At 32.9% G+C, this 27,971-nt stretch overlaps 1 protein-coding gene across 4 annotated transcripts in view; it reads right to left on the minus strand.

Moving 5' to 3' along the window:
* LOC107427951 (transportin MOS14) overlaps positions 1–27,479 on the minus strand; it is a 30,877-nt gene extending 3,398 nt beyond the window's left edge. The window contains exons 1-21 of one of the 4 annotated variants that reach the window (XM_048480188.2): positions 26,990–27,472; positions 25,776–25,874; positions 25,388–25,612; positions 25,148–25,267; positions 24,871–24,954; positions 24,737–24,796; positions 22,554–22,682; positions 20,316–20,377; positions 17,611–17,667; positions 14,962–15,085; positions 13,615–13,749; positions 12,442–12,522; positions 10,279–10,392; positions 10,040–10,119; positions 9,664–9,799; positions 7,245–7,394; positions 6,316–6,401; positions 2,792–2,979; positions 2,596–2,688; positions 573–760; positions 324–435 (exon numbers count right to left, since the gene is read on the minus strand). In XM_048480188.2, the coding sequence (XP_048336145.1) occupies positions 324–435; positions 573–760; positions 2,596–2,688; positions 2,792–2,979; positions 6,316–6,401; positions 7,245–7,394; positions 9,664–9,799; positions 10,040–10,119; positions 10,279–10,392; positions 12,442–12,522; positions 13,615–13,749; positions 14,962–15,085; positions 17,611–17,667; positions 20,316–20,377; positions 22,554–22,682; positions 24,737–24,796; positions 24,871–24,954; positions 25,148–25,267; positions 25,388–25,612; positions 25,776–25,874; positions 26,990–27,205 (2,539 nt within the window). In that variant the 5' untranslated portion in view covers positions 27,206–27,472. Of the gene's footprint in view, positions 1–323; positions 436–572; positions 761–2,595; positions 2,689–2,791; positions 2,980–6,315; positions 6,402–7,244; positions 7,395–9,663; positions 9,800–10,039; positions 10,120–10,278; positions 10,393–12,441; positions 12,523–13,614; positions 13,750–14,961; positions 15,086–17,610; positions 17,668–20,315; positions 20,378–22,553; positions 22,683–24,736; positions 24,797–24,870; positions 24,955–25,147; positions 25,268–25,387; positions 25,613–25,775; positions 25,875–26,974 lie in introns of those variants that run through there. The other 3 variants (XM_048480189.2, XM_060820229.1, XM_048480190.2) reach the window with 3 other exon arrangements.
* Between the last annotated feature and the right edge of the window lie 492 nt (positions 27,480–27,971).

Below are 27,971 nucleotides of genomic sequence, written 5' to 3' on the forward strand. Positions count from 1 at the left end.
CCCAATACATGAAGCATGTTTTGGTGGTGATTTTGGAAGAAGTACCAATTAGATGATTCCTTGGAAATCACTTCGTGGAGGAGAATTTCCTACACAAATCATTCCCAAAAAGGCTCCTATTCAATAATCGAGCAATATGTGTTTGTGGAGGGGCATTGCTGTTCAGTAATGCATTCAAACTTAAAAAAATTAAAATGTAAAGTCCATATTATGTTACTAGAACCACATTACAGCAGTACAACAGGATCAACATACCATTGCAAACTTGTTTCAAGTATAAAAGTTGCAGTAAATGTAAGATAACATCCAGGAATTAGGCTTACAAGACAAGTACGACATTGCTGCCAGTGCTGCTCCACGATGCATGGCCGTGCAACATATGGTTGCTTTTTGGAAGGAAATTTCAATGAGTGAACCAGAAGCAGCAAGTACTTCCTGTAATAACAAATAGCTTGATTCTCAGCCAAATCTGTTCTCCCCTTGTAGATAAGAAATTTTAATGTCTAGATCCCCTAGCTCTTAAAATTTTATAAAAGGAGGAGAAAGAGTGAAATTACAAGTGTACACAATACCTTATGGGAGCAGCGAACAAACATTGATGCATAATTTGTGTAGGCCTCCACTAGATCAGGTTCTTGGTCACATATATATGAAGAATTAAGAGCCATTACTGATGCTGCATGTGTAAATCTTTCAAATGTGGTAACAAATAGAGCCCCATATTCCTCTTTGTGACCAAATTCCTCAATAACAACAGAAGCTGAAACGACATTGGACATGTTCCAAAAGAAACAATCATAGGGGAAAATAAGCAACCATTTAGTTCATTACATTTATACAATCATGAAAGCAATAAATACTATCAAATTTTAATTTTTACTTTTAAAAATGCAAGGAATATTGGCTGTAGAAGTTCTAAATATAACGAGGTTACTTGGGAGAGATTAGGAGGGCTCAACAGATTTTGGGAACCTATTGATATTGATTGATGTTGGGGTCTCTTACTAGAGGAGAGACGGCTGACAATATTTTAGATAGGTTCTGGTTAGACTAAGCATCAACTGTCGAACCAGAGGAATTCAGGTCAAAAGAGTAGAAAACCTATGAAAAACGAAACCGTCCCTCCCCCCAACCCAATAAAAAAAACTATAAAATCTCTCATATTGCCTTCTGAACTATTATTTTCCTGTCATTTGGACTTTAGTATTGTACATTGTCCAAAAGCAAAAGTAAAATAAAATAGAATAAAACAACTATAAACAAGGTTACATGAGTTGTGTATGTTTAATTTCATCAAAATTATTTGTCAAAATGCATAATTAGACTTAAATGATAGGAAAGCGCAAAAAGAAGCATAGTTCAGGGAGTAATGTGAGGGGAGTGGTTTTGTATTATAGGAGGTAAAGTGCAAAAGGAAGCATAGTTGAGGGGGCAGGGGTGTTGTGTAAAATGTAGTTATCCCAAAGAGAAGCTAGTTTGCAAACGTTTGAGTGATGAACACCTCTGCTCATTCTCATTCTTTTGCAATATCATTACAGAAAAAGGAAACAAAAAAAAAAGTACTAAATGCAAGAGGGGACAGTGCTATAACATTGAAAAGCAGTTGCAGGCTCTAATGTGTACATGGATAGGTGTCTTTAGGCTCAGAGTGTTCAGTTGGTTTTTGGGAGGACTATATGAGCTAGATTGCAAAGGAAAAGAGAAGACGACACACCGAAAATACATTCAATGTTTCTTAGGAATGCAATTTCATCTAATACCACCAAACTTATCAAAGAAAAAGGAAAAAATTAACAATGCCAAAGTTCTGCATGTTAACCTTGATGCTCTAGGCTTCTATGCAAATAGCATTCAGATACTACTGCATGAAGGAAATACTGAAACTAAATAAATGAAGGACAATTTGAATAACCAGTTTTACATACATATACAGATAATATAGAGACACATACATACGTTACACACACAGACACACACGCACGCCCACATATATATCATATAAATACACGTTTGCTAAGAGTTACATGCTTTCTTTTTCAATATTCAATAAAATGGAACTGATTAATATGTACAACAAAACATCTCCAATAAGGTGTATTCTAGTCCAGGAATGCCATCATTTAAAAAAGAACATAAACAATCTTATGTTACATTATAGAAACCTGCAGACTTAAATTATCAAAATAATGTCTTGCAATGATAAAGCTACTAATATGATCAAATATGTATGTACATCCTGGTCGCCATAACTCTCTCTTCCTCTCCCTCTCCCACTGCGACTCCCTTTTGCATGAACTTGTATATTATGAATAATTTTTTCCCCCAATCAATCTATAAATAGTATATTGTTTTGAAAACCATGAAGAATCATCTAATGAGAGATGATAATAGAATGTACTTTTAGCTTCTCGATATGAAAGCAAGTTATATATGATCTTTTCAAAAGATGTTATAATTTTTATATAAGTATGATAACATTAAAAATAAATCTAGTCACTCTATTAAATTATTTTCAAAGCATTCCATGCTAAAAGACTTAAGATGCCATAATAGGGAATTACACCACTTGCTCTTTATGATATACCAATATTCTACCTGTTCTGATGAAGCATTCATGACTTTGATATGACATGTAATTCGTTGACAGGCAATCTAATACTTTGGGCAGTAGTGGTACAAAGTGCTGGCCTGCACATTTAAGAAATTCAAATATCTTGTCTGATTGTGCTGAAAATACTCCAAAAACTGATCCTTAAATCGATCAAACCATGAAGATGAAGGTACACCATACCTGAGGACTGAATTGCTTGCGAAAGTGCACGGCAAGCTGCCATGGATACACTACCATTCTCCATATGTTCAGATTTGAAAAGTTTCTCCAGCATAGGCCAAAAAACTGTAAGTAGTGGATATATTGGATCGTCTGCAGCAGGTCCGCTTGGCAGGCACGTTGCAAGGTGGCCAAATACAGTTCCCATTCTGAGATAAATATGCAAAGTTGAGGCGAGAATAGAATATAGGGAAAAATGAATAAAAGCCTGTAAACTATCAATATTTAAAGATAACACTCAAACTATGGAACTAACAAACAAACCCCTGACAATTATGTGTAATTAAAAAAATGATTACAATAAATATTTAACCCAAAAAAAAAGAAAAAAAAAAAAGAAAAAAAAAAAAGGATTACCATAACTTTTTATGACAAGAATACCCATTTGTGTTTATTTATGCTATAGCACCTAAATACTTTTAAGTGAAATTCATAATAATTTAATATCATTAATTTTAATTAATATAAAAAATCATAATATGATTTACAAAATGTATAAATTTTTTAAAATTTGTAGTATGTTTAATCAGTATGAGATTAAAAGTTGTAAAAACTAAAATATGCAATCAATGTAAAATAATCAACAAAATTAAAAACCTTTCTATTTTTTCTTTTGTAGATAATACTGCTTTTTATTGTACACTATTTATTTTTATATTATAAACGTTAGCCATAAGCAAAAACAATTAAATTTTACTTTTGAAAAACATATACATGATAGTTTATTTGTAAGGCTAATATGGTTATTTAAGACTGTTGTTATCAGAAGGTGCCTTTGCTTGCAGGTTGTTCTTTACAAGCTTTATTTCCTCTAACTTGAGTGAGATTTTCTCATCCAGTTATGAAATACCTTAAAACTCTAGATACATACAATAAAGAATCATTGCGAGTGATTGCAAGTTAACAATTCTCACATTAATGCTCAATTATGTTATTAGACATTTTATCTACACAAGTTTGATGCTATAACTTAGCAAGCTGCTTTTGCGCTTGGCCTTGCTATTACAATATGTTTCTTACTTCTACATCCAACCAAAGTACGTTCACCAAAGGTGCAATAAGCTAGTTAAGTAATTCTACCATCCTGAGAACCAACACAGTCAACAGCAGAGCAACTTATCTTCCCTACATAATTATTGGAAATGTCTGATCTCACATGTTGGCTATAATGTTGGCAAAATTGGCAACACTTTCTTCTATGCAATTAACATAGATATAAACATTTATGATAGTAATATAAAAGGCACTGAAGAAGTCAAGAACGAGTTAAAGAAGTGATACAGAACAGCAAGAGTGAGAAGAGGAAGAGAAAGAAAGGAGAGAGAACAGAGAGAATTTAGTGAGAGGATTCAATAGTTTTATTCAAGACCCTAACCCTGTTTATGATAAAACACCAAATTGAAAACTAAAACTAAACACAATAAAGGAACCCAATTAAACCAGGAAACTAAACAAAACCTAATAAAACTCCACAATAAAAAAAAAAATCCTAATAAACCATAACTCTTTTAGCCACTGTTTCGTATGGCTTATTTTTTAGCAAAAAGCACTTATTGATTGTCATAAACTCTTTTGCTTGAAAAAAATTGATGTTTGGCTACAAGTGAATAAGTGTTTGTTGACCCAAAAAAAGGCTTTTTTAAGCCAAAATGAAGAAGCCAAAACTTTAGGGTTCTCCAAAAAGCTCTACTTTAAGCTTATTGGGAAGCATAATAGAGCATTGAATGAAATAATCACTTTTTAAACTAACAACTAAACACTCATTAGCTTTTCAATAAAAGTTCTTCTTACATAAGCTCTATTGGAATAAGCTCTACAATCAAAAGCTCTTCTTACATAAGCTATACCAAACAGACCCTTATTCTCCATCAAGAAGACATTTTATACAAAAGATCTCAGAAAATTTCAATACTTTTTGGTCCTTGAATTAGATTTTTTGGTTATTGAATTAGCACAACGGAAACAAGGAATTATATTGTAACAACCCATCCGGACTCTCCCAAAAGAGCTATTGAAGTTGCTTTCAGGAATTAGCTTTTGGAGTCTTAAGCCCGCATACATATACAATTCTAGAGCGTAGTTTGCAAGTAATGGGGAACTCTACTATACACCATGCTCTGCTGAACCACATTCTCACAGACCCACATGCACCTTAGTGTTTTGTTGGCCCAGTAGACTGCGTCCGTTTGGACTGTTACAAAAGGTATTAAAGCTACTGTTAGGCCAGAATAATCTGTAGCCAAGGGAGTGGGTGCGCTTGTGGATTGGCAAAGTACAAAGGTGTCATGTGGGCCCCGCAGAGATGTAACATGGTGGATTGTAAAGCCCCAAGTTGAGAGCAATTTAAGGTTGAGATTCCCATATTGGCCATAAACTATGCTCTAGCATGGTATATGAGGGGGTTTAGGACCCCAAAAGTTAAGTTGGTTAGCACTTTTGGGGATGGATTCAGTGGGCCAGTGGGCTGTTTCATATCTCGTCTCAGAGAAAACGTGTAAGATGTATTGACGAAGACAATTATGGTCCAATCAAAACCTATTCTCAATCCTCTGGAGCATGATTAGTAAGATGGTGCAAATGGAAGAATTTAATTATATGCCTAGATGAAAAATTCAATTTTGCAGTTGGTCTGTTTATAGAAAATCCTAAGAGGGTTCAATTGGATGCCATATGCTACATGTTTGGATATCTTAAGGGAACCATTGGAATGGGTATCTTCAACAAGAAAGGTTCTAATCTAGATGTAATATGGGACTGGTTCCAAATATGGAAAAAGATTAACAAGTGGTCATTGTATTTTGCTGGAGAAAATCTAGTCACTAGATGAGCAATATGCAATTGCAGTAGCTTAAACAAGTGCTGAAGTGAATATAGAGCTATACTCATACAACATGTGAACTTAATTGGGTCAAAAATCTTATGACCAAGTTAGGCGTTGGTGTAAGAAGCCTAAATTGATGTGTTTTGATAAAAAAACAGCAACTTATATTGCTTATAATCCAATGTTTCATGAACTTATCAAACATGTAGAAGTGGACTTAAAGTCATGATAAAAGCAGAAGTTGAAACTCCATTGTGAGATCACATGATTGGATTAGTAATATCTGTACCAAAGCTGCATCTAGAAATCTTTTGCCATTTTATTCCATCTAGAGCAATAAAAATATCTATACTTTAGCTTAAGGAGTCTCAAGATAATTTATAAGCATAGTTATATAAATTTCTTGTTAATTGTTGTATAGAGCTAATATAAGCCTTGTTAATTCATCTTTGATAAAAAATTTCAGATTATCCTTGTTTTCTTCTCTTTTCCTTATTGTTGATCGAATATAATAAATATAATATTTCAGACTTTCAGTTCAAAAATGCTATCATGCATAATCATGTTCAAATGGGTAAATTCAACTTTTGCAAGCAAAAACATCCAAAAATTTTGTTTAAAAGAGATCACATGAAAAGACCCACATAAAGTCTTAATATCATACCTGTACAGCCCTCTTGCAGCAGAGCTCAAAATTTGTGTATAAGTAGCGGGATTCTGTCTCAGAGAGTGGTTATTATCATTGTCAACCTGAAAGAAAATAAACCCCTTTTAGTAGCATTTTATAATTCATTTATTAGCAAAAATGGGGGGATTTCCATGGGGACAAGATTGGAGATTCTATTTGAGGTTCAGTTGTTAGAAATAAACTGGGGCTTCAAAGTAATAAACGAGATTCCAACATAGTGATCAATGGTTCTCATCAATATTCTTACACAGGAGTCAAGGATTATCAAATATTTCAATACATGTTAGAATTAAGGAGGATGAAATTGATAAAAAATCAGATGTGGACAGGAAATGATCTTGCTGTGAGTTGAGATGAAACCTTAGGAATATAATATTATTTTGAGCATTTAATTGATGAATGTTCTTAGTAATATTGTGGACCACCAGATTTATTTACCACCAATGTGAAAAGCTTAGATTGTTATGAAGTGAATCCAGCTACACATGTCAAGCAAATCCCAATGCACACTCACTGTGCCACCTTATATGTAGGATTTGAACACAACAGCAGATGGACAATTAGGCTTTGATACTAGTTCAGTTACCATCAATCCTAAAAGCTTGTCATATACATCATACCAACGCAAACAAACTTGACAGCTATAACATAGAAGCAAGAAAAAGCCTATCTAATTTACATGGCTTGTAAACAAAATTAAAATAGCCCAAAATTTGACTACAGTATCTCCTGCCCAAGGATTTTCACAATGGGATTCTGAGTTCTCCACTTAATAGGGGCTATTAAGGAATCATAACTTGTCAATAAATTTAAACTGGCACATGCACGTATGTATATGAAAACAAGAAATATAATTGTACATGTATTTAAAAGATATCTTGCTGTGAAGAAGAAGAATAGCTTACAAGTTTCCCAATAGCTTCAAAGCTAGAAGAAAGCAATCTAGCCAACAAGTTACTCTTTAGTTCTTTGTTAGGAATAGATCCAAGTATCAAACTGATGGCACTCACGACTTCTTCCTCATCTTCCAAAGATAAATGCCTCTTTTCCAAACCCTAAGAAAAACAGATACTTTTTCAACGGAAACGACCACAAGAGATTATGCATAATTTGTATAAGAGAAAAAAACGTTTGACTAAGCAACAATTTACAGGTAATACAATTGTTTTTTGTTTTTTTGGCTTCCTTCCTTTTTTTTTTTATTATTTTGTTATTATTGTTATTATTATTATTTTTTGTTAATAACAAGTTCAGGCACAAAACAGAAAAAGATAAACTGTTTTTGCTCTTTACTAGGAACAACTATATCAAGAAAAACTCCTCCAAGCAAAGCCAAAAACATAATTATAACGACTACCTATTATTAATTTGTGAATATGAAATAAATTTTACAAAAGCAATTTGATTACAAAAATCACCAAAGAAATTTCGACAGTAAACAGTGACGTGCAAGAGCATATTTGTCTTATTACGTTCTTTATTTTGAAAAGGTTTAACACATATAGAAGTCTTTTTACACTACTTCAAAAAAATGAAATAAATACGTATTTTTTTTCTTTTAACTTAAGAATATTATTTGTTTTGAGCATTTACTTAGGTTATTTATTCATTTTTGAATTTACCCATTCAAGTCTGTAAATTTCTCTTACAGTTTTATTTCTTATTTTAATTTGATTTTTCAATAATTATAGCCAATAGAATTGCATTACTCGTTTTATTTAAATAAATGACTTATCCTAGGGAAGGATGGAAAGAAATCAAAAAAGGAGAACAATTTGGATACTTTATTCATTATTGAAGAAAACAAAACAACCCACCTACATTTATAGCTGCACTACAACTTAAAATTTAGAAATACTCTTTAACCAACCCAATCAACATCAAAATAGCTAGACATTTTAAGATTTGAGTACAAGTTTCTTATTCCAACAAGTCCTATAAGATACTTCAGAGTGGAACAGTTTTCCAGTTGACATATATAGGAATAGAAATGGAACCAACTATGTATATCATGTCAATAAAGGACATGTTTAACACTGCCTAAAACATAGGCCCAAGTGGGTCTTGCTCATAAGTAATAGAAACAGGTTAATGGGATTTAACCACAAGACCATACAGACAATCAGAGATCTAGTACCATGTTAACTTACATAAATTATTAAAAGCAAACTAAATTACATAGCATCTTTCCAGCCTATAAAGAATGACAAGTTTCTCTATAACTTCTAGAAGTCATGGCCTATACAGAAGGTAAGAACTTAATCCTATCGACAAAAATTAGATGCAGGTATCTAACTATCTTCAGACAATATTATACTTTTTTTCCACCTAGACCACTAGAAATAAGACCATTGAGAAACATTTTCATGGTTCTTTTTCTACCTCCTTCAAAACCCTCGAAAGAAGTAATCATTCATGTGATTAAATGCCTTTAGGAAAAAGAAATGAAAAAACAGCTTTCTTGACCAAAATATACAAGAAGAGCCGCCACCTCTCAATTCATATTGAAAAACAGCTTATCAACAGTTTCTCCACACCTTTTGCACAATATGCACCTTCAGCAATTTTTCAAAAGCTTCCAACAACAATCAAAATTTCAGAAAAATCACTGAAAATATTTCCTTATGGCAGCTAATCTATATGCAAAGGAATTCCTTGGTGTTTCATAAGCCAGTGATCGTAGCTTCAAAGAATTATAATCAACTCCAAGAAAAACAAACCATAGACAATTTTAACTTTTACACCATAACTCCAAATAAAAATAGTTTAGCAACCTGACAAGATTGAAAAATTCTTCGTTAAAGAGTTCAATCGGCAAATTGAAAAAATCAATCTACTGACAATGCTTATTATATTTGCAATATAAAATCCAAAGATCAATCTACTAAATGATAATAAGCTTACTTGAAGTAACTATAAAAAACTATTTAATTCTTTTGACCTTCCTTTATAAGGCCCTGCTGCTTTACTAGCACCAGAAGGTATCCAAAATTTGCTTTTTTAACAGAAGCATCTTGCCTATGACAAACATCTAATTAATCTGAGTGAGCATGATCATTTCTCCCAATAAATCTTTGAATCAGAGTGAGAACAAAAGCTCCTTAACCATCGGATAGAACATTAATACATTGTGTATACCCCGTAACATGCATAGTCCAAGAAAACAGAGAGCAAAGACAAACAGATTCCAAATGGTAAGGACAAGTGTATCAAAAGGAACAGGTAGCATTTTATGTCCACAGTGGTTTGCATACAAGCTAAAATCAATATGTTAAAAGCAGACAATTCTAGCACATTGGAAGCATAGTCACAAAAGCAATTCACCTCTCCTATCCACATCAATATCTCCAAATTAGAAGGTTCATACATCACTGATGGTGCATCTTCACAAAATTTGCGCAGTGCATATGCACAAGAACTCAGCGACAGAGGCCCTGATATCCCAGTAGCAAGAAATAATCTGAAATTATCAAAACCAGTAAAGAACTGCAATGGTCAAAGCGAAAATTCTGTGGTGCTAAATGAGGCTTATTGCATCATTTTTATCAACTTTGACAAGAAAGAAAGGCCATGTCACCAAGGTAAAAGAAAATATATATTCATATAAGAAACTGATGGACAACACTTCAGAATCTCTTTTATAATGTCAAAATAAGACATCATCTATGTACAACACCAACAAAATAGAAAAAGAACTTACAGTAAAGGTGTGGCATTTGATTGAAAAGCAGAAATCCACTTGGAATAGGAACCAACAACATCTGCAAGAGATCTGAATACCTAGAGTGGAAACAAACATCTCAGAAATGAAAAAGAATGGACCAGACTAAAATCAAGCCTTAAAAGGGACAAATGTTACTTTCCCTGGGCAAATAAAACTACCATTGAGAAACCAACATTTGCTGCAAAAGAGAGGGGCAGGGGAAGTATTTAACATACAATGCACATGAAGCCCTTAAGCTCATTGGAAGGTCTAGTGGACAACAATGTCACCAGTTCCATGACCATAGAGAAATCAAAACTATGGCCTTCCTGTAAGACTACCTCAGCAACCTGGAAGGCAAAACTTGCATATCAAGAATATAAAAAACACATGAATAAGATCAAAACTACTATCATAAATGAATCTCTGCAAAAATCTTAATAGAAGTTCCAGAAGAGTTAATCCATCCATCTAAATAGCTAATAGAAACAAGATGCAGAATTCTTATTATTATTATTAATAAAATTGAAATTACACAGAAGACCTAGTCAGGAAGATGGATATGAAGGAAATAGTTGCATACAGAATGAGATAATAAGACTTATATACTCTTAAAAAACATTTACACACAAATTATGTATGACTAAGAAATTTCTACACAATGGAAAGTCTAGGTGCATGCCACTGTTCTGGTCCAAACTTCAAACTAAAATGTGCAGAAATATCGGTACATTGGAAGTACACAAAAATAACTATTAAAAAACCCAAAAAAAAAAAAAAAAAAAAAAAACATAAACAAACAATACTAAATAACATCCTAAGAATTAAATTTCTAAAATATTTTAGAAAGTAGCTTCCAGTCACTTAAAAAGTGCCAACAGCAAACATGATAAATAATTGCACTTCAATTCATCCCAGTTATAGCTTCACATTATCACCAATAAACCAAACACGACAAACAATTGCACTTCAAACCATAAACCTGCACTTACTGAATTGCCTTGTTAAACATGTCAACACTTCAATAACTGTATACAAGGTTATTAAATTGTAAATGCTACATAAATCATTTTCAAAGAAATCTGTAACACTAAAAAGGTATTACTAAAATTTATTATTTCATTATTTATTATTCTATTATATATTAATTATATTTTATATGTTGAAAAGTTTATGCCCATATTTGAATTTTGTAATAACATATTTATATATAATTAAAGCATTAGAATTGTTTTAATAGAAAATTTTACTTAATTAATAAAATAACACATTATAAAATATTAAAGACGATGAGAATAGTAAAGAAAAAAGCTTGTAACATTTTGCAGCCCTAATGCCTTATATAATATCTTCTTCTTTGCTTTTTTCTCCTTACCTTAGTTTTACAGGTGCCTTTCAGCACTTTATCATCCTTTCTTTTCTTTTTCTTCTTCCCCCCCCCCCCCCCCCCCCCCTCCCCGCCCCCCCCCCCCCAACAAAGCCTAATTTTATTGGACTATTCAAAATTCAGACTCTGTAGTTGGCACTTAACATCCAAAAGGTGCACATAATAACTGCTTTTCCTTTTCTTCTGACCCAGCAACTCTCTCATTTTCTATTGTGGATTGACTCTTCTCTCTTTAATCACCATGCTTGAAGTAGCATTTATTTGTTGCCAATTCTCAATTCATGAATTTCTTAAAGGATTGTATATGTTGCAATCTTCCTATGCCTGTTCATGTAAATCCTACATTAACTCCTTGATTGACTTCTGTGTGTACAAAGGTTCAGGTGTTTTCTTGGTTATTTGCTTATGAAAAATTGAATACTTGTGACCTGCTGCAAAAGAAACAAGACCCATGGGTATTCTTTTTGGTTTTGTAATTTTACAAAACCTTCTTATAGTTTATTCCTTCATTGCAAGGTGGCTTTGAAGCTGTAGTTCTTTTTGGCACTGCACTGCTTGGGTTCCCCAGTCTTCTAGGTATGTAATGTTTTGGTAAATATAATGGTCTTGGGAGTATCTCTAGAGGAAGAATACTGTGGCTGTGTGATTAAGTCTACTTTTGGGGTCATATGGTTTGTGATGGAAGAATATTTGAAGACTGATTCCAAATTTTTTATTATATCCTGGAAAGAAATAAGCTTTTAATATAATTGTGGGTCTCCTCCCTCCTATCATTTCAAATTTTGCTGGAATGGTCCAGTCTAATAGTTTTTTTGTTTAGTTGAGGACTCATGTTGAAGACTTAGATGATTCAACAAAACATATATTTCCAATAAAGAAATGTGGAGTACCAAAAAAATGTTGTTTTCACCGTTGGGAATAAGTTGAAACAAAATCAAATTTTCATATGTAGACTGCAAGTGATTACAGAGTGCTGTAATAATTAATCTAGGAGAAGTTTACTTGTGCTCACCACATTAAGAGCAAACAATTTGGTTTCCACCTCCTTCCAAGGTATTGGAATATTCACAGCGGCCCAACCACCAAAGAATAGCTACAGGGAAAGTTAAAAAATTATTAAAAATATATATATATATATATATTTGGAAATGACCAGAACGTTAATACAGACCTAGAATATAAGTCCAAAAAGCATGTAGAATGCATGATAGAACACAAATGCAACTTGTGGCAATTAATTGGAAGCGTCAATATTACCATTTAAATGGTTAAAGACACCCTTATTTGCTAAAATATTTAAATATTATAATACTTCCATATACAAACCCATTAGCAGTTATAAAAACACACAATTACAGTCCTGTTTGGGATACCTTTTGTTTTTGAATAGTTGAAGAAGTAAAGTGAAAATTACTACGTTAGAGTTACTGAGTGGAAATTTTATGTAAAAAGAGCTTTAATGGGTGATTTTGTACAAATTTTGCTAGTGAGTAATGAAGCAGTAAAGTTGTTACTGTGAAAGTTCAATTGGAGATTAATATTTCTTCATTCTTTTTTATGAAGAGTTTCCTGGAGAAGATACACCATACTGTTTTGTTAGAAGCTCTCGTAAAGGCCTAAAGCTCTTCTAAAAAATTGTCCAGACACTTCAAAATGTTGCTGGGAAAGGAACTTTTTAAAGCCACGCTAAACAGGCTTTACAACCTAGGAACCAAAAATAAATAAAACCAAAAAAGAAAGATGTAAGAATTTCAGCAAGTATGCTCCAACAAGAAACATATATTTCTTTACAAAAGTGAAGAAACAGGCGTGGAGGCCTGCAAAAAACATAACCTAATAACAAAAAAAAAAATTAAAAATAAAGGCATGTCTTGATAATGTTACATTACCATCAATCCTAAGGGCTAACATGTTAGAAGTGGACCCGATTATATATATCAAGCAAACACAAAAACATAATACTACACTTCAAAATGTGGGTTTAGAAGAATTTAAATACAAGACCAGCTTTCTTTTGACACAACCGCATAGATGACTAGATTTCCGTACATTTTGAGTAACCATCATTCCCAAAAGCTTAGGCTGTTCAAAAGTTGGCCAAACTATGATAAATAAGCCAACAGATGCTTATCGTAAGACATTAAGAAACACATTTAAAACATTTATTTAAAAACATAACACACACCTTCTGTAAGAATGTAGGAGATCTCAAAAGCTGACAAATATCAACCAAAAGTTCAACAAGATTCGATCTAAAATGTACAAGATTATCAGGCAGTTCTGGTGCTTCTCTCTCATCATCAAAAATAGAATCATCCACCTATCAAATACAAGACTTTACTTCGTTAGTGTCATTTGTCTAGTGAAAATTAGCATTTGGAAAAGAAAATCTTAATCACAAAAACAGGAACTGTATATATTGTGCCAAAAAAAAAAAAATCGAGTCACAACACAAACCAGAGAGACCACTAAAAGAGTAAATAGCTGCTATAGTTATAACATCAAGTTACTCAAGTCTCAAGGTATTTTGAAGTCACCACAAAAAAAAGTGGTTGAAACTTGTGTACAACTGACCCACAAGTGAATTTGTACCTTTTACTACAATGAGACTAACAAAAAATATGCATAGCATACCTATGAGAAAAAAAACCTCTAGATACTAATAGTCAGCGTCTACTATCTTGCACAAGAATTTGTAATTTCCTCAATTATGATTTCAGAAGGAAAAAAGGGAATGTTGTTTTGTAACTACTCACCATTTTTTTGCAGACTTGGTAAGTAACAAAAATAATTTTGGCACTGCACACATTAATTGCTTCATATGCCTAGGGCAAATCACCTTGAATGATGCACAGCTTATGCATAACAGCAGATAAAGCAAGAAATGTTAACTAATTTTCAACAAAAAGTGCAAGAAGCCAGATTTGGAAGGCACAAATTCAATTTGCTCCATATTTCAGTGTCCATGATACAAAAAGAAGTGTTCTTTTTATTTTTTTTTTATTTTTTTATTTTTTATTTTTAAATACAAATTTGAATAAATCCAAATGTATGTCATGAATCAGTTTTATTGGAGTAGTCCTAATTCTATTGGAGTAAGCAGTTACATAGAAGTAGAGATTTGACATCAAAAGCAAAATGACGTTTTTTTTTTTTTTTAAATTTTTTTTTTTAAATGAAATAAACAAAAGCATAATGACTTGTGTTGACTTATATTGCCAATTTTCGCAGCATAAAGAAATAATTTCTATTTAAATTTTTGCACCCTGACACTATAACATTTACCACCAATAAGTAGAAAGGATGACACAGATAAAAAAAAAGCATCAATCTGCAACACAACTGTTTTCTTAAAATAAAAGAAATTCATTTGAATGCACTAAAGAAATCCAAGTTATGTATCTGTAAAACTACATAAGCTTGATTCTTAACAAAACAGCCTAATAAAAATGAGCAATATATTTTCATAAGATATAATATAATCTTTAAGCCACATTTAATGTAGAACAACAAAATTGGCTAGGGAAAAAACCTGAGCACGCAATAAAAGGGCATCAAGTAGCGTTGAATACACAGAAAAAAATACGTCTTCTTTGTGCTTCCTATTATGTGCATTGTCATCCTCAAGTCCAAGAATATAGCTTGCAAGACTTGACCTGGAAAGATGAATTACTTACTGTCATCATCCCTTAAATTTGACATACTAAATACAAAGTTATTAAATCAAATGCCCAGGAACTTAGTTATAATAATCTATTATCTTAAGAAAAATGCAAATAAATAGGCCAAAGTGTCCAAGAACGTCCAAGGACTACTCATCTATGTGCTTGCATAGGATATATAAGTTCTTATGAAAAAAGTAACAAAACATTACAGAAAGAATTGTCAAAAATGGAGTGAAATCCATCTATGCAAGACATATGCAAGAAATGACTGAAGTAATAGAGATAATGGAGAATATGCAGCATAAAATTGCAAAATTCAACATTCAGACAAAGAATAATCCAAACCCAAAGAAATGTCTTGAACAAATCCAGCTTAACCCAGCCAATTGAAAACTACTGCCATCAAAATCTACATTATGACCGTTGCTCCTACTACACAAAATCAGACAAGGCCAGAAAGTTCACCCACCCACAATATTAGTTCGACCTTAGATCAGCTTTCCTATCTTCCTACATGATATACCATTAAATTTGGCATAACCCAAAGAAACATCAAGAATCTAGTAATAAAGACCCTAGAAATTGGACAACGCCATGGAAATTGATAACGAATTACCCAGCTTTCTTGCACATCTAATAACAGCTAACATAATTTGTCAGCTCTTAATCAAGATCTCTGACGTACAAGCACAACAGTGGGCTGCGCCCACATGAAGGGAGAACTTTTTTTTTTTTTTTGTTTTTTGTTTTGTTTTGTTTTGTTTTGTTTTTTTTTGGGGGGGATAAGGAACAACACTTTGTACATAAATAGAGGATAAGAAATGCTCAAAGACCATAAGGAAAACAAAAGAACAATGATGAAACAATAACTAACAATCACTTTAATACAAAGCATCCTTTCAACATAAATTAATAATGAAAATAGGAAATATTTGAATTATTTTGAGATGCCCACATAGAACCAAGAATTTAATTCAATCCCAAATGCACTTGAAATCATGAAACTTATCCTCGAAAATCCTTCTATTTCTTTCCAACCAAAAAACCCAAATGTAGCCAAAACTGCACATCTCTGCAAAATCCATAAATAACCAACCAATAAAAAGTAATAGCATTTAGGATAGTCCCAACTTCTCTCAAACATCTAGCCCAAAAAAATGCTGCAACCTCACAATCTAAAAATAAATAGTCGACACTCAACTTTTCATACAAAATAGACACCATGAAGGGTCAAGCTAAAATGTAACAAATCAGAGGAATTAATCTTTCCACAAGCTAATAACCAAATAAAAACCTTAACCATGGAAGGAATCAACCCTTTCAACGGCTTCAACACCAAGTGATAGATCATCGATCAAAAAATTAAAGAAATATTTAAATGAAAAGATAACGGTGTCAAAAAACCATATTCTCTAATGAGAAGTACAAGGAAGAGAGAAACTTTCAAGAAAATTTGAAAAAGAAGGAAGCTCCAAAGATTCTTTATGTCCAAATTCCTGCAGAAACTGAAGTTCCAAGCAACAGAGCTGATATGAACATCAATGCAGGCCAAATAAACAGATAGGTAAATTCTATGACATTAGTAACTTTGAAACAATGAAGGAAAAGGAGTATCCTACTTTCAAGAATCTACACAAAATTTGATCATATCACCTCTTCCCACATTCAGTTTAATTAGATTAAAGTAACAAGGATAAGCCTAAAAGATTAATTTCCAAGGACTCACAATATTAGAAATCCAACTATTTGCATTAAGCGCATATTTACTTTTAATAACATTACCTCACAAGGAATTTTCCTCTAAAGGGTTCCTACAAGTGCAGTTTCCCATTTTCCAATATCTCCAATACCACAACTTAGTAGGAAAATACCTTATAAATGCTCTTCGAAAAGAAGCAACTTCCTTACACTAAATAGTACGTATAAAAAAAATAAAAAAACCAGAAGCATTGGACATTGATTTCCCCAACCTCTCCGAAATATCAGGAACTCAAACCTGAAACGCCAAATAGCGCAATGAAACAACATCAACAACTCAATTGCTTTCACTTTTCAATTGTTTCCTAAGCAGATTGTGAAACAATATTTGCATTCAACAGTATGAGATATTAAATGTTGTTAACCATTCATTACCAGCCATGATTAGTTGAAAATGGTTAAACTGGTAATCAAGCCACCAATCCAGTGGTACGAAAAGCGTTTCCGCTGATTTAGATACCACTACCTTGGGGAGGTAGTAAGACTCTTATAACAAAAACAAAAACAGAAAAAGAAAAAGCAAAAACAAAAAGCCAGAAAGAAAACCCAGCAAAGTGGCTTAGCTTTTAATTATGAATAATTCCTCCAATCACATGCATTTAAGAGTCTTGGATACATAGCATTCACAGGAAACATAGGATAACCTTTAAAGCATCACACATATGAAAAGAGAATTGCAAAATTTGAGCCTTCCTAAACGATACATGTTATAGTAGATAAAGTATAGAACCACAGATGTTAGACGGTGGCAAAAGTACCAAAATTGTAAAGTTGAGTCTGCTATCTCCCAGTCTTCACTTGGAAACGCCACACAGCTGCAAATACATAGAAATAGGTAAGACATTATACAAACTCAGACACAAATTGCCTTACAGGTGCATTATAATCCACACATTTATTAGACAATACTTTTTTCATGGATAAAAAGGAGGATGAAAAATCATAAGAAAATGAATACAGACAAAAACAAAACAGCACATTAAGACAATAATAAAAATTAAGAGCATATTAGCTATCCTTGACATCTTTCCAATTAAGAACAATCAAAGAAAATGGCAAATCTTTGAAAGATTTATCTGCAGAGACCCACAAAGATGCTATAAATATTTAGCTTTCTCAAAGAGATCTTCACTGCTCATCTCTTGTCTTCGAAAATTTTATTGTTCCTTTCAATCCAAATTACCCACAACATAGAGAAAACTGCAGACTTCAGCGTCACCTTGGCCAAACTATTAGTACCAAAACCAATTGGCCAAACTTAGACACCCATCCCACTCACTGCTTATGATTTGTAATTTTAATGGCTTTGAAGGAAACAAGAAATGGTATATCCTTTTGGATTATGCAGAATGCAGTAATGGTTTTGCTTTTGACAATTTGGTTGGAAAGAAATGGAAGGCTATTGAAAATAAGATACAAAACATGATGTTTCTACGGGATAAAATTAAGTTCTTCCCAACTTTGTGGGCATTAATAACTCTTAAAATAAAAAAGACTTTGTGGGTATTACTAAGGAATTGTACAGGATACACATTTTTATGATCCACATTTTTTTTTTTTTCAGTTGAGCTCTTGGCAACTTTGTGGGTATTACTAATTCATAAAAAATAAAAAATAAACTTTGTGGGTATTGCAAGGAATTTTGCAGGATACACATTTTTATGATCTACATCCTCCTCCTCCCCCCCCCCCCCCCCCCCCCCCTCTCTTTTTAGTCTGTTGGTTTCCTTCTTACATTTCAAACTTTATATTCAGCAGTTTACATATAAGATTAATAAAACTTAGTTTTATCAAAAGCCAAAACAAATGTAAAGAACTTCTTTGACATTATTATGGACTTTCCATACCAAAAATGTGTTTTCATTTTTTTCTATTTTTAATTCGAAACATAAAGGTATAATGAAAGTATGTGGATTCCAGAGGATGATGCGTAACATAATCTATTCTGCAATAATATAATATTATTGCAACTAAAATTTAAACAAGTAAATTGTAGAAATTAAACTCTTTTTTTTTTAGTAGATACCCAAAGTGAAATCAAAAGCTTGATATGATTCCACAAGAAATCTCCATAATGAAGTCTTTCTTCAAAATTTCTGCACTATTTTTACATAGAAATAATCCATAAGGGAGACATAACACTTTTCCCTTTTTCCTACCTCCAAAACCTTTTAGACAATCGATTCAACATTATAGCCTAAACCATACAGAAATGTTAGGTGTTGTCTCTTTCTGGTTTCAAATAATCAATTTTTTTGTCTGGAAAATGACAAGCACCGAGCATGTTAATAAGGGGCAAACAAGAGAATACAGGAAAATGTGATGTGGATACGTTGAAAAAACCTGGAAAATATCTTCTCAATTTCATATTTATCCATGTTTAGACATCAATCCTAAATGCATTGTTTTAAAATTGTCTGAGGTTTACACCTTGAGACCCGCCTCAAAAGGCTAGTGCCTCGTTAATTAAGCCTTGAGGTGGATGAGTCATAAGCCTCATCTTTTGAGTTAGTATGTACGGAGTTTATTATATATGCATAAAAGTATGCAGCAATTGTGACTTAAGCCTTATCTTTTACCTTAGTTTTAATGGCTTTTCTCTCTTACTTTACAGGTTAATAAACCTGGGTAAAAATGCCTGGATGGAAAAAAATGAAAAATATAAAGGTTGTGCTGAAGAGTATTTGGAGCTGAGAGTTGAATCACGCTCGACACAAACATATAACTACATTAGAAACTATTGAAACTGAAGAATAATAAACTTCGTTGATACAAATTTTATGGCTTTTTTTTTTTTTTTTTTTAAATTATTCTATGTTTTCGTGATTTTTTAGTAATTTTTTACTTTTTGATAACTTTCTTTTTGCTCGATTTGAAGCTTAAGCCTCCTTCGGCCTTGAAGCTTATGCCTCACCTCGATTTAGCGAACTGTACAACTTAAAGGCTTTTAAATCCTTGCCTAAAAGTATAAGCTAGGTCTCTAAAATAATGGATACAAATGGGGCCTTAGATGCCAAGCAATGCAAACTATAGAAACACAAGTAAGCAAAATTCAAAAACAAGACCAAATAGAGAATAAAGCTTTGGTTCCACGTTTAAGTTACCATCAATTTCAAAAGCTTCAACTGTTAGAAAGTTAGTCCAGCTACATGGATATATATATATATATATATCTCAAGTGAAAATAAATAACTGACCATTCATAGGTTGCCTTGTATGAAGAAAAAGTAACTCATATTAAAAAGTTAAAATCAATACAAAAGGTAAAGGAGAGGATGAGAAATCCTCAACAAACAAAAGAACATAAAAAACAAAATAAACAAAACAGAAACATTAAGACAACAACAAAGACTTATAAAAAAAATTAATATAAAAAATATTGATTTTCTATCGATGAAAGGTTGTTTCTACAAATATATATATATATATATATATTAAAAAGTTTAAATGATGAGATTCTCACCTCAAGAGCGCATCCGTCAATGCAAGTGCTTCTGCACTTGCTTCTACAATCAGAGATGGTGCCTACACAAAATTAAATAAGACATAAGAGTTGATGAGAACAATAATCACATCTAGCCAACACATACATATACACATCATAATAAGCATCAAATGTATAATATCTTTATAAGCATTATCATTCAACATAGGTGTATTTTAAATTTAAGCTTAAATCTAGGTATGTTCACTAATATGAAAACAGTTTATAAGCTCACAAGCATCTTTCTTTATTCTCCCTAACATGGTATTAAACTTTTGTCTATTTGGCCATATGTTCAAATCCTGCCAAACCACATTTACATTAATTTATTGTTTTTACACATGTAAGGCCCAATTTATGTCATGTTAATGGGTGGACCTACACATGAAGGGGAGTGATAAATATAATATCTGTGGTGTTGACTTAATAGTTTGGGAACAATCCTAGCTTACATGATCATATCTGGTTTTCAGAAGGGCATAGACAGTAGCAAGCACAATGACAGCAGTGGAAAATGGCAGACAGCAATAGTAGAGAGAAAATAGTAGCAGCAGCAGTGGAAAATGAGACAAATTAAACAGAGTTGTGGGAGGTATTTAAGGTTGTTTAGGATCAGCAACAGATGAATTAGGATTTAGAGAGAAGGCTAGGGAAGAAAGTTGTTATTAGAAAAGGAAACAACCAATGGGTTGTTGTTGTACTTTGTTGTTAGGTATCATCAATATGTAACTGTAGAATGATTGAAAAACTGGATCTGCATTCAGAAAAGATATATGGGTAGGTATTATCATTCCAATTGTTGATGTAGATGAAAAAAACCAAAAAGGGCCATAGGAGACTAAAGATCTAGGACAACTTAGATACTTTTTGGGAATTGAAGTGGTTCATGGGAAGCAAGGGATTGTCGTAGCACAAAGAAAATTTATGCAATACATACAATCCAAAACATGCAGTTGGAATGGGATCTAAACCTTTACCTAAACTACAGCCAGATGGGTCAGACAGTGAAGAGTTCAAAGATAAAAGGATACTTAGAAGTTTAGTAGGTAAACTCGTACATGTAACTATAACTCTGTATCTAGACCTTTTTTCAAACAAAAAGCTTTATCTTATAAATAAAAAGCGCAAATTACATTAAGAATTAGAGAGAATGAAGCTTCCTCAAGAAGACCAAAATGATTAAACTCCACAACATCCTTCCAAAATGACAAAATTAAGGACTTTGGAATATCACTAAACTCCATTGAAGTATAAGTCAATAAAGAATCCCGATAAAATCCTCACATTTTGACTATTATCTTAAACAATCCAACATTTCTTTCCAACCACAATGACCAAAACAAAGGCATCATTGCACAAATTCAGAGAACTTTCCCTTTTTGCTTCATTGAGAAATCCAAGCTATACATTTTTAGAATCCTTATGTACCTTAAAGGAACAATTGGAATGGAGATTCAGTACAAGAAAGGTTCAAATTTCTGATACTATTAGCTATTCTCATGCAGATTGGGCAGGCACAGCTTAAAAAGTTGATCTACCAATGGCTATTCTAGCATTGTGGAAGGAAATATACTCACTTCAAGAATTTTTATAAAAAAATAGTCATGTGGAGGATTAAGAAAAGGAATGTTCGGCCAAGTTCAGTGTAGAGGCAGAATATCAAGCTATGCCTCCCGCTGCCTGTAAACTTATGTCAATAAAGAAACTAATGACTGAATCATTGGCTATATTTTGAGATAATTAAACAGCTACGAGATTGCTAACAATCCCATGTTTAATGAGTATTTCAAACATATAGAGGTGGATTGGCATTTCGTTTGATAAATTATACTGGAGTGAAGCTGTACATCGTTACATGAGAACAGAGAACCGAGTGATATTTTTACCAAGGCTGTTTGTATAAATATTTGTTGTTTTGTTCCAAGCTGGCATGAAAAATATTTGCACTACAGCATGAAGGGTCAAAGATGGATTTTTTAGTTGTTTTATATTTAAAACTTTAACCACGGTTTGTATACAAAATAGATAGTACATATATTTAATAGTACGAAAGTGAAGACTTTATGGCTCAAACAAATGTCTCTCCTTTCTCAGTAAAAGTTATTCTCCAGATATGAAACCAACACAGATTTAGGCAATTATTTCATCATGCTTCATAATTAAAAAAACCTTGAAGGATGCAGATACTCAAAACAAACATTCATACAGAATACTTACAGCCTGCCCAATCTCTGACAATAAGCATGCAAGACCCCCAATAGCTTTTTCATCTCCATTATTAAGAGCAGGCAGAAGAAGTGCTTCTTTAAGAAAATGCACTCTGCATAGCAAAACCTGGGGTAGCCCCTGTGGAAGCAGGAAAAACCAAGTGTAGGAAAAAGTATTCAAATTGTAACCATAGCAAATTTTGAATATAAATTAATGTCCCCATAAGCATCCTCAAAGTTTAATTGTGTAAAAAAAAAAAAAAAAAAAAAAACCTCAAGTAAAGGAGTATACATTTGATTTACAGAGACATAAGCAGGATATATAGCTATAGAAGTAATAGATATTTCACACCATAGATCGGAAACAGTTACCACATCACCAATGAGAAACTAAACTTGGAATTTTTAAAAATAAAAGCAAATATGTTGGTGTATTGCATGCAATTTGGTGAAATTCTAAATTAGTTTAAATGGTTAGCAAAATTGTTATATTTTATCAATGAAACAATATGTTGAGGCTTTACATATAGAGGAATTGACGCAAGAATGTACGACAACTTGGATATCATGAATGTAGAGGAAGCTGAACAAGTAATGAGTATGTAGCGTACTATCAGAAGGATGAAGTTGCTGTATTTATGCTTTAAGAACCGATGCTCTTAACAATTCAACAGTCATGTGCTTTTCCTTTTCCTTTCTTTTTTGATAATTGAAGAAACCTTATATACAAAAAATATTTTTATAAATTATATATATATTATATATATATATATATATAGGACATAAATAGAGTAACAAAAGAAAGAACGTCACAAAACAACCGCCTTTATACAGAACATTCTTCCAACAACAATCAATCATGAAAAATTCATTAGGAAACAATGTCCAAAAAGAAGCCAAAAACTGAATTCAATAATTCATATCATCAAACTTATCCTCCAAAGTCCTTCTATTTCTCTCCAACCAAATTACCCAAGCAAAAATGGATGAAGATCGAGGCAAGAATAGATAATTTTTTTGATAGGAATGTGAGAATAGATATTGAAAGATAAGGGAGACTATCTATTTGCAGAGAGTTGGACAGGGAAGAATGGAACTAAGTCAGGGTTATGAAGCCAAGCAAAGAACAACCAGGGAATCAGGGGACAACAACACCAACAGTGTATCTCTGCATGGATCAACAACCATGTAGTCAATGCATATAAATATAGGCATGCTTTTCTGTATATTCCAAGAAGTGTATCCGACATTAAGTTGAATTCCAATCTTTCCCTAAATCTAAGGCCTTTGCTTTCTGATTCTTCTCCTTGTTCAGGCAGGGGATTCGAAAGGAGATTATTCTACTCCTCATTTATACCCACAAGTCTATGCTATGACTTCCAATGTGGATTTCTCCATGAATCTTCATGCACATATAAATTCATAATTGGTTGTTTATGAAAGAATAGAGAAGAATGATCCTGGTAACTTTAAGGAGTTGAAATTTTGAAGGAAACAGGACCTGCTTAAAAGAATGTGGAAAGTTGCCAATTGTTAGGAAAAAGATTGAAAGAACAGTAGCAGTTCAAGGAATTTTTATTCAAGTGGGAGCAGAGATGAAACATAACGGAAGAAGGATAATTGAGGAAATGAACGAAAAGAAAGAAATATTTGGAAAAATGTTTAAAGGAACTTATGAACCTCATATAATATATTAATTATGAAGTTAGTTTCAAGAATGGTGAAAATGGAGAAAAAAATATCATGACAACTTAAAGTTGGAATATAGGAAGTGTGGGAAAGAGAGGAAGAGGATAATAATTAAGAAAATGTTGTTAGAAGAGAACCAGATGTCATTTACAGGAAACAAAAAGGGAGTTGTTTGATGGAAAGTTGATTGGTTATTTATGAGCAGTGAAATATAAAGATCCATCTTATTATGCATGCCAAAAATTAAACTAATTAGGCAATTGTAAATATCCAACCTAGCCATATACTTTTACTTCAGAGAAACGTATAAACAATAATGGCTTAAAAATTATTGGTCAAATGGATAAAAATTACATAACATCAAAACCATATAATTTTATGCATCAAGTGCAGAAGAAGATACTTGAAAATATCAATACCATAACCATATGTATGAAAATATCAACCCCATAACCATATGTACGAGGAAGTGTATGCCTCATCCTTAATAAGGCAAGATCATACCTCATGTCGACTCACAAGTTCAACAAGAACTTCAACAGCCAGATCAAATGAAGGGGGCACCTACAACCAACAATTTATACATAAACAGAATACACAGTTGCCATGGATCTCAGGCAATGAAGTAAAAGGATTACCTGCAAAGAATTAAATACAAAATTAAGAATTGGATGTGCTGGTAATGAGCCTGGGGGAATCTCCGAGAAGCACCCAGCTCGAACCTGAGCACAAGGATAACATGCCAAATTTGGCATAAAACAATGTCAGAATTCAAGGAGAAACTACTGAAACCTCAGAGCATGCCTGATTCAGCAAATGTATAACAGGAAGAGGTGGCTCATAATTTAAAGAAAAAAAAAAAAATCGCATTTCCAATAGGAGAGCCTAGGAGGGACAACTTAGTCTTCACCATACCCAGCTCAGTAAGCAACGTAGAATTTTTTTGTTCCTTTCATGTAGTTGTACACCACCAGCAAAACTTTTCTCAGATTGCTGCAGCAGGAACTCGAGAACCATCGTAGTGTGTGATAGAAGCTGCACGAACGACAAATTAAAAAAATAAAAATAAAAAAAGATGAAAAGAAATAAAAAATAGAGAAGAGGCTGGTGAAACAGATGGGCAGAACTGCACTAAAATGAAAAAGCTTCTGAAACCTCTTGGCCATACTGGCTTCTGTTGACTGCACTTATTTTAGCATCAGCATGCTGATTGTCAACAATTTCTTCAGGGAGAACAGTAAGCATCTCCAAGACAGCAATATTGCCATCGTCCTGACTTTGAAGATTCTGGAGATTGTAAAAGAGTTGCTCGATAGGTTTTCCACGTTCAACAGCCCGAAGAATAAGTGCAGAGAGTGCAAGACAGATTTGGGTTAAAAGCTGTCACATTATAACTCAGAATTTATTACAATGAACTACATAGGAGATAATAAACACAGCACAACTAAAAAGCAAAATAAACATAACCTGCATATAATAGCGTCTATTACAAGCAAAGCAATAAAGCATTAGAATAGGGAGACTTGACATAAGAATTAAGCACCTGAGGAGGGCCTGAACTGAATCTTTTGGCAGCTAAAAGAAGGGCATTTAGTAAAGCATCTTTAGCACCTAACTGCAAATAATAACCCTCATTTTGGATCTGCAATGCCATGTGACACAATAAGATTATGCTTGTGTATGGCAGCAACTTTTGAACAATAGATTCATATGTTAACCCAACAAATATACGAAACGCCAATTCAGGCAAATGGCAAGAAAGATCAATAAAGTGATCTATTTAAGATTCTAAATATACCATTATGATATCATCCTAACTTCCTGATATGCTTCTTATCTTTGTACCAAAGTTATTTCATCTGTAGAATGGTTTTTCATTTAGAAACAAGAAGCCCAAACATATCATAAATCAGTTCTACATGATGGGTCTTGATTTGCTTTGTAATTCCATTGGTTTGTTTGTTTGTTTGAATTTGATACATAAAAATATATAGTTGGACATATTCTATTAGTTAAAGCTTGTAGGATTGTTGATAACTGGACACCATGTTAGAGCTTAGAATGTATGTCTGGCTAATAGACAGACCTAGGGAAGACAAGGAATTTTAGTGCATACTTTATGTTAGCTTCATATACAACTCCAAATACTTGTTGTGCAGAGCCTTTCAAGAATAAAACCTTCTTATCCATCGACCATACAATCTAGGCATCAAGGAAGTGTGAAACTACAACGAAAAGGATTACTTCCTAAACTATATCATCGAACATGAACCATACAAATAGAAGAACTAATGTGACGTGGAAAAATTGAAGACCGTTTAATACAGATTTGGAAAATGCCTTTCTCCTAGTCATATCGGATATAAGCTTTATATTAGTCACCCAAAAAATCCAGTGTATTCATTCATCAAACCATGGCATGGTTAAGTCGTACTTCAAAATTCTCCTTTAAAAATCTTAAAGTGCATGCAACAGTAGCATTAGTTAGTTGCATTGGAATTGCTAAATTAATATCGTAAAACATAAAATCCTGATGGTTCAGCCTAGGAAACTATTTCTTCATATTCAGAAATTTCAGCAGACAAATTGTTGAATAAAATAAAATAAATAAAAAAAGAACGGTTTCTTTACTATTACAATGAGGAAGTTTCGCTAGAGGAAAATCCCAATTTCCTCCTCTATTCTCAGCCCTAAACTGCACCTGACTTTTATGCTTACGGGAGTAAAGTAAGAAGAAATTACAAATTAGAGTGCGACCTTCCGTTTAAGAATCTGGGCGGCGAAGAACTCGACCTCGAAATCGGAAACGAAAGAAGGATGAAGATCGGAGGTGAGGATGGAGGTGGCTACCTCCCAAGCAGCATCGGTCTGCTGAAACTGAACCAGCCACTGATTTGCTGCCACGCGGTTGCACGACTGCGTGTCGTGATTGAGGACGTGAACTGCCTGCGCCACCTTCATTTGCAATTCCATCTCTCTCTTTCTCACTCTCTTTTAATCTAAATCTAATTTTATAAAATAAATTAATTAATAATAATTGTAAGAAACGAACAGATGGAACGTAATCATCAACGACCAGAGGACGCCTGTGACTTTATCCTTCCTTGTGATTTCTCGCAGACACTGCGCTTCCATCAGACGGCTCTTAACGCCACATTTGCCACAAATACCCAGTGCTTGCTTGGCCCTGCTACTCAGCGAATGCGTCCACAGGGAATAAAGACAAAAGTAACTACAAATGATTAACCACTCCCATTGCAGCGTACATAATACAACTCCAAATTTCAAAATTATAATATACAGCTTTTTTTAATTTTATTACTTATTTATTCATTACTATTTTTTTTTTTTTTTTAACAAACCACCTATTTTACAACATTCATAATCTAATTAACCCTTATCTCATTGTTAATCTTATCTCATTGTTAATCGAACTCCGATTCAATATCTTCTTCTTAATAAACTCATCTTCAGTGCCATCCAAATAATTTTATTCCATTTGTTTTCTCCTCTTTTCTTATTAATTTCTCTTTCTAATTTCTTAATCTTTATAATTTTTACTCTTCCTCTTTAAAAAAAATATAAAGAGAAAAACTTAATCTTTCAAAAAGTTTCCACCTTTTAACACTATTTTTTCATTTTTTTTATTTGTTATTTTCTATTTCTTATAAATTATTTTTTAAAACTTTTTTCCTAAAACTATGCGTAAACGCATCACCCCTAACTATGCTTAAGCGGA

The sequence above is a fragment of the Ziziphus jujuba genome, chromosome 9 (assembly GCF_031755915.1).
Source record: "Ziziphus jujuba cultivar Dongzao chromosome 9, ASM3175591v1".
Taxonomy (NCBI): domain Eukaryota; kingdom Viridiplantae; phylum Streptophyta; class Magnoliopsida; order Rosales; family Rhamnaceae; genus Ziziphus; species Ziziphus jujuba.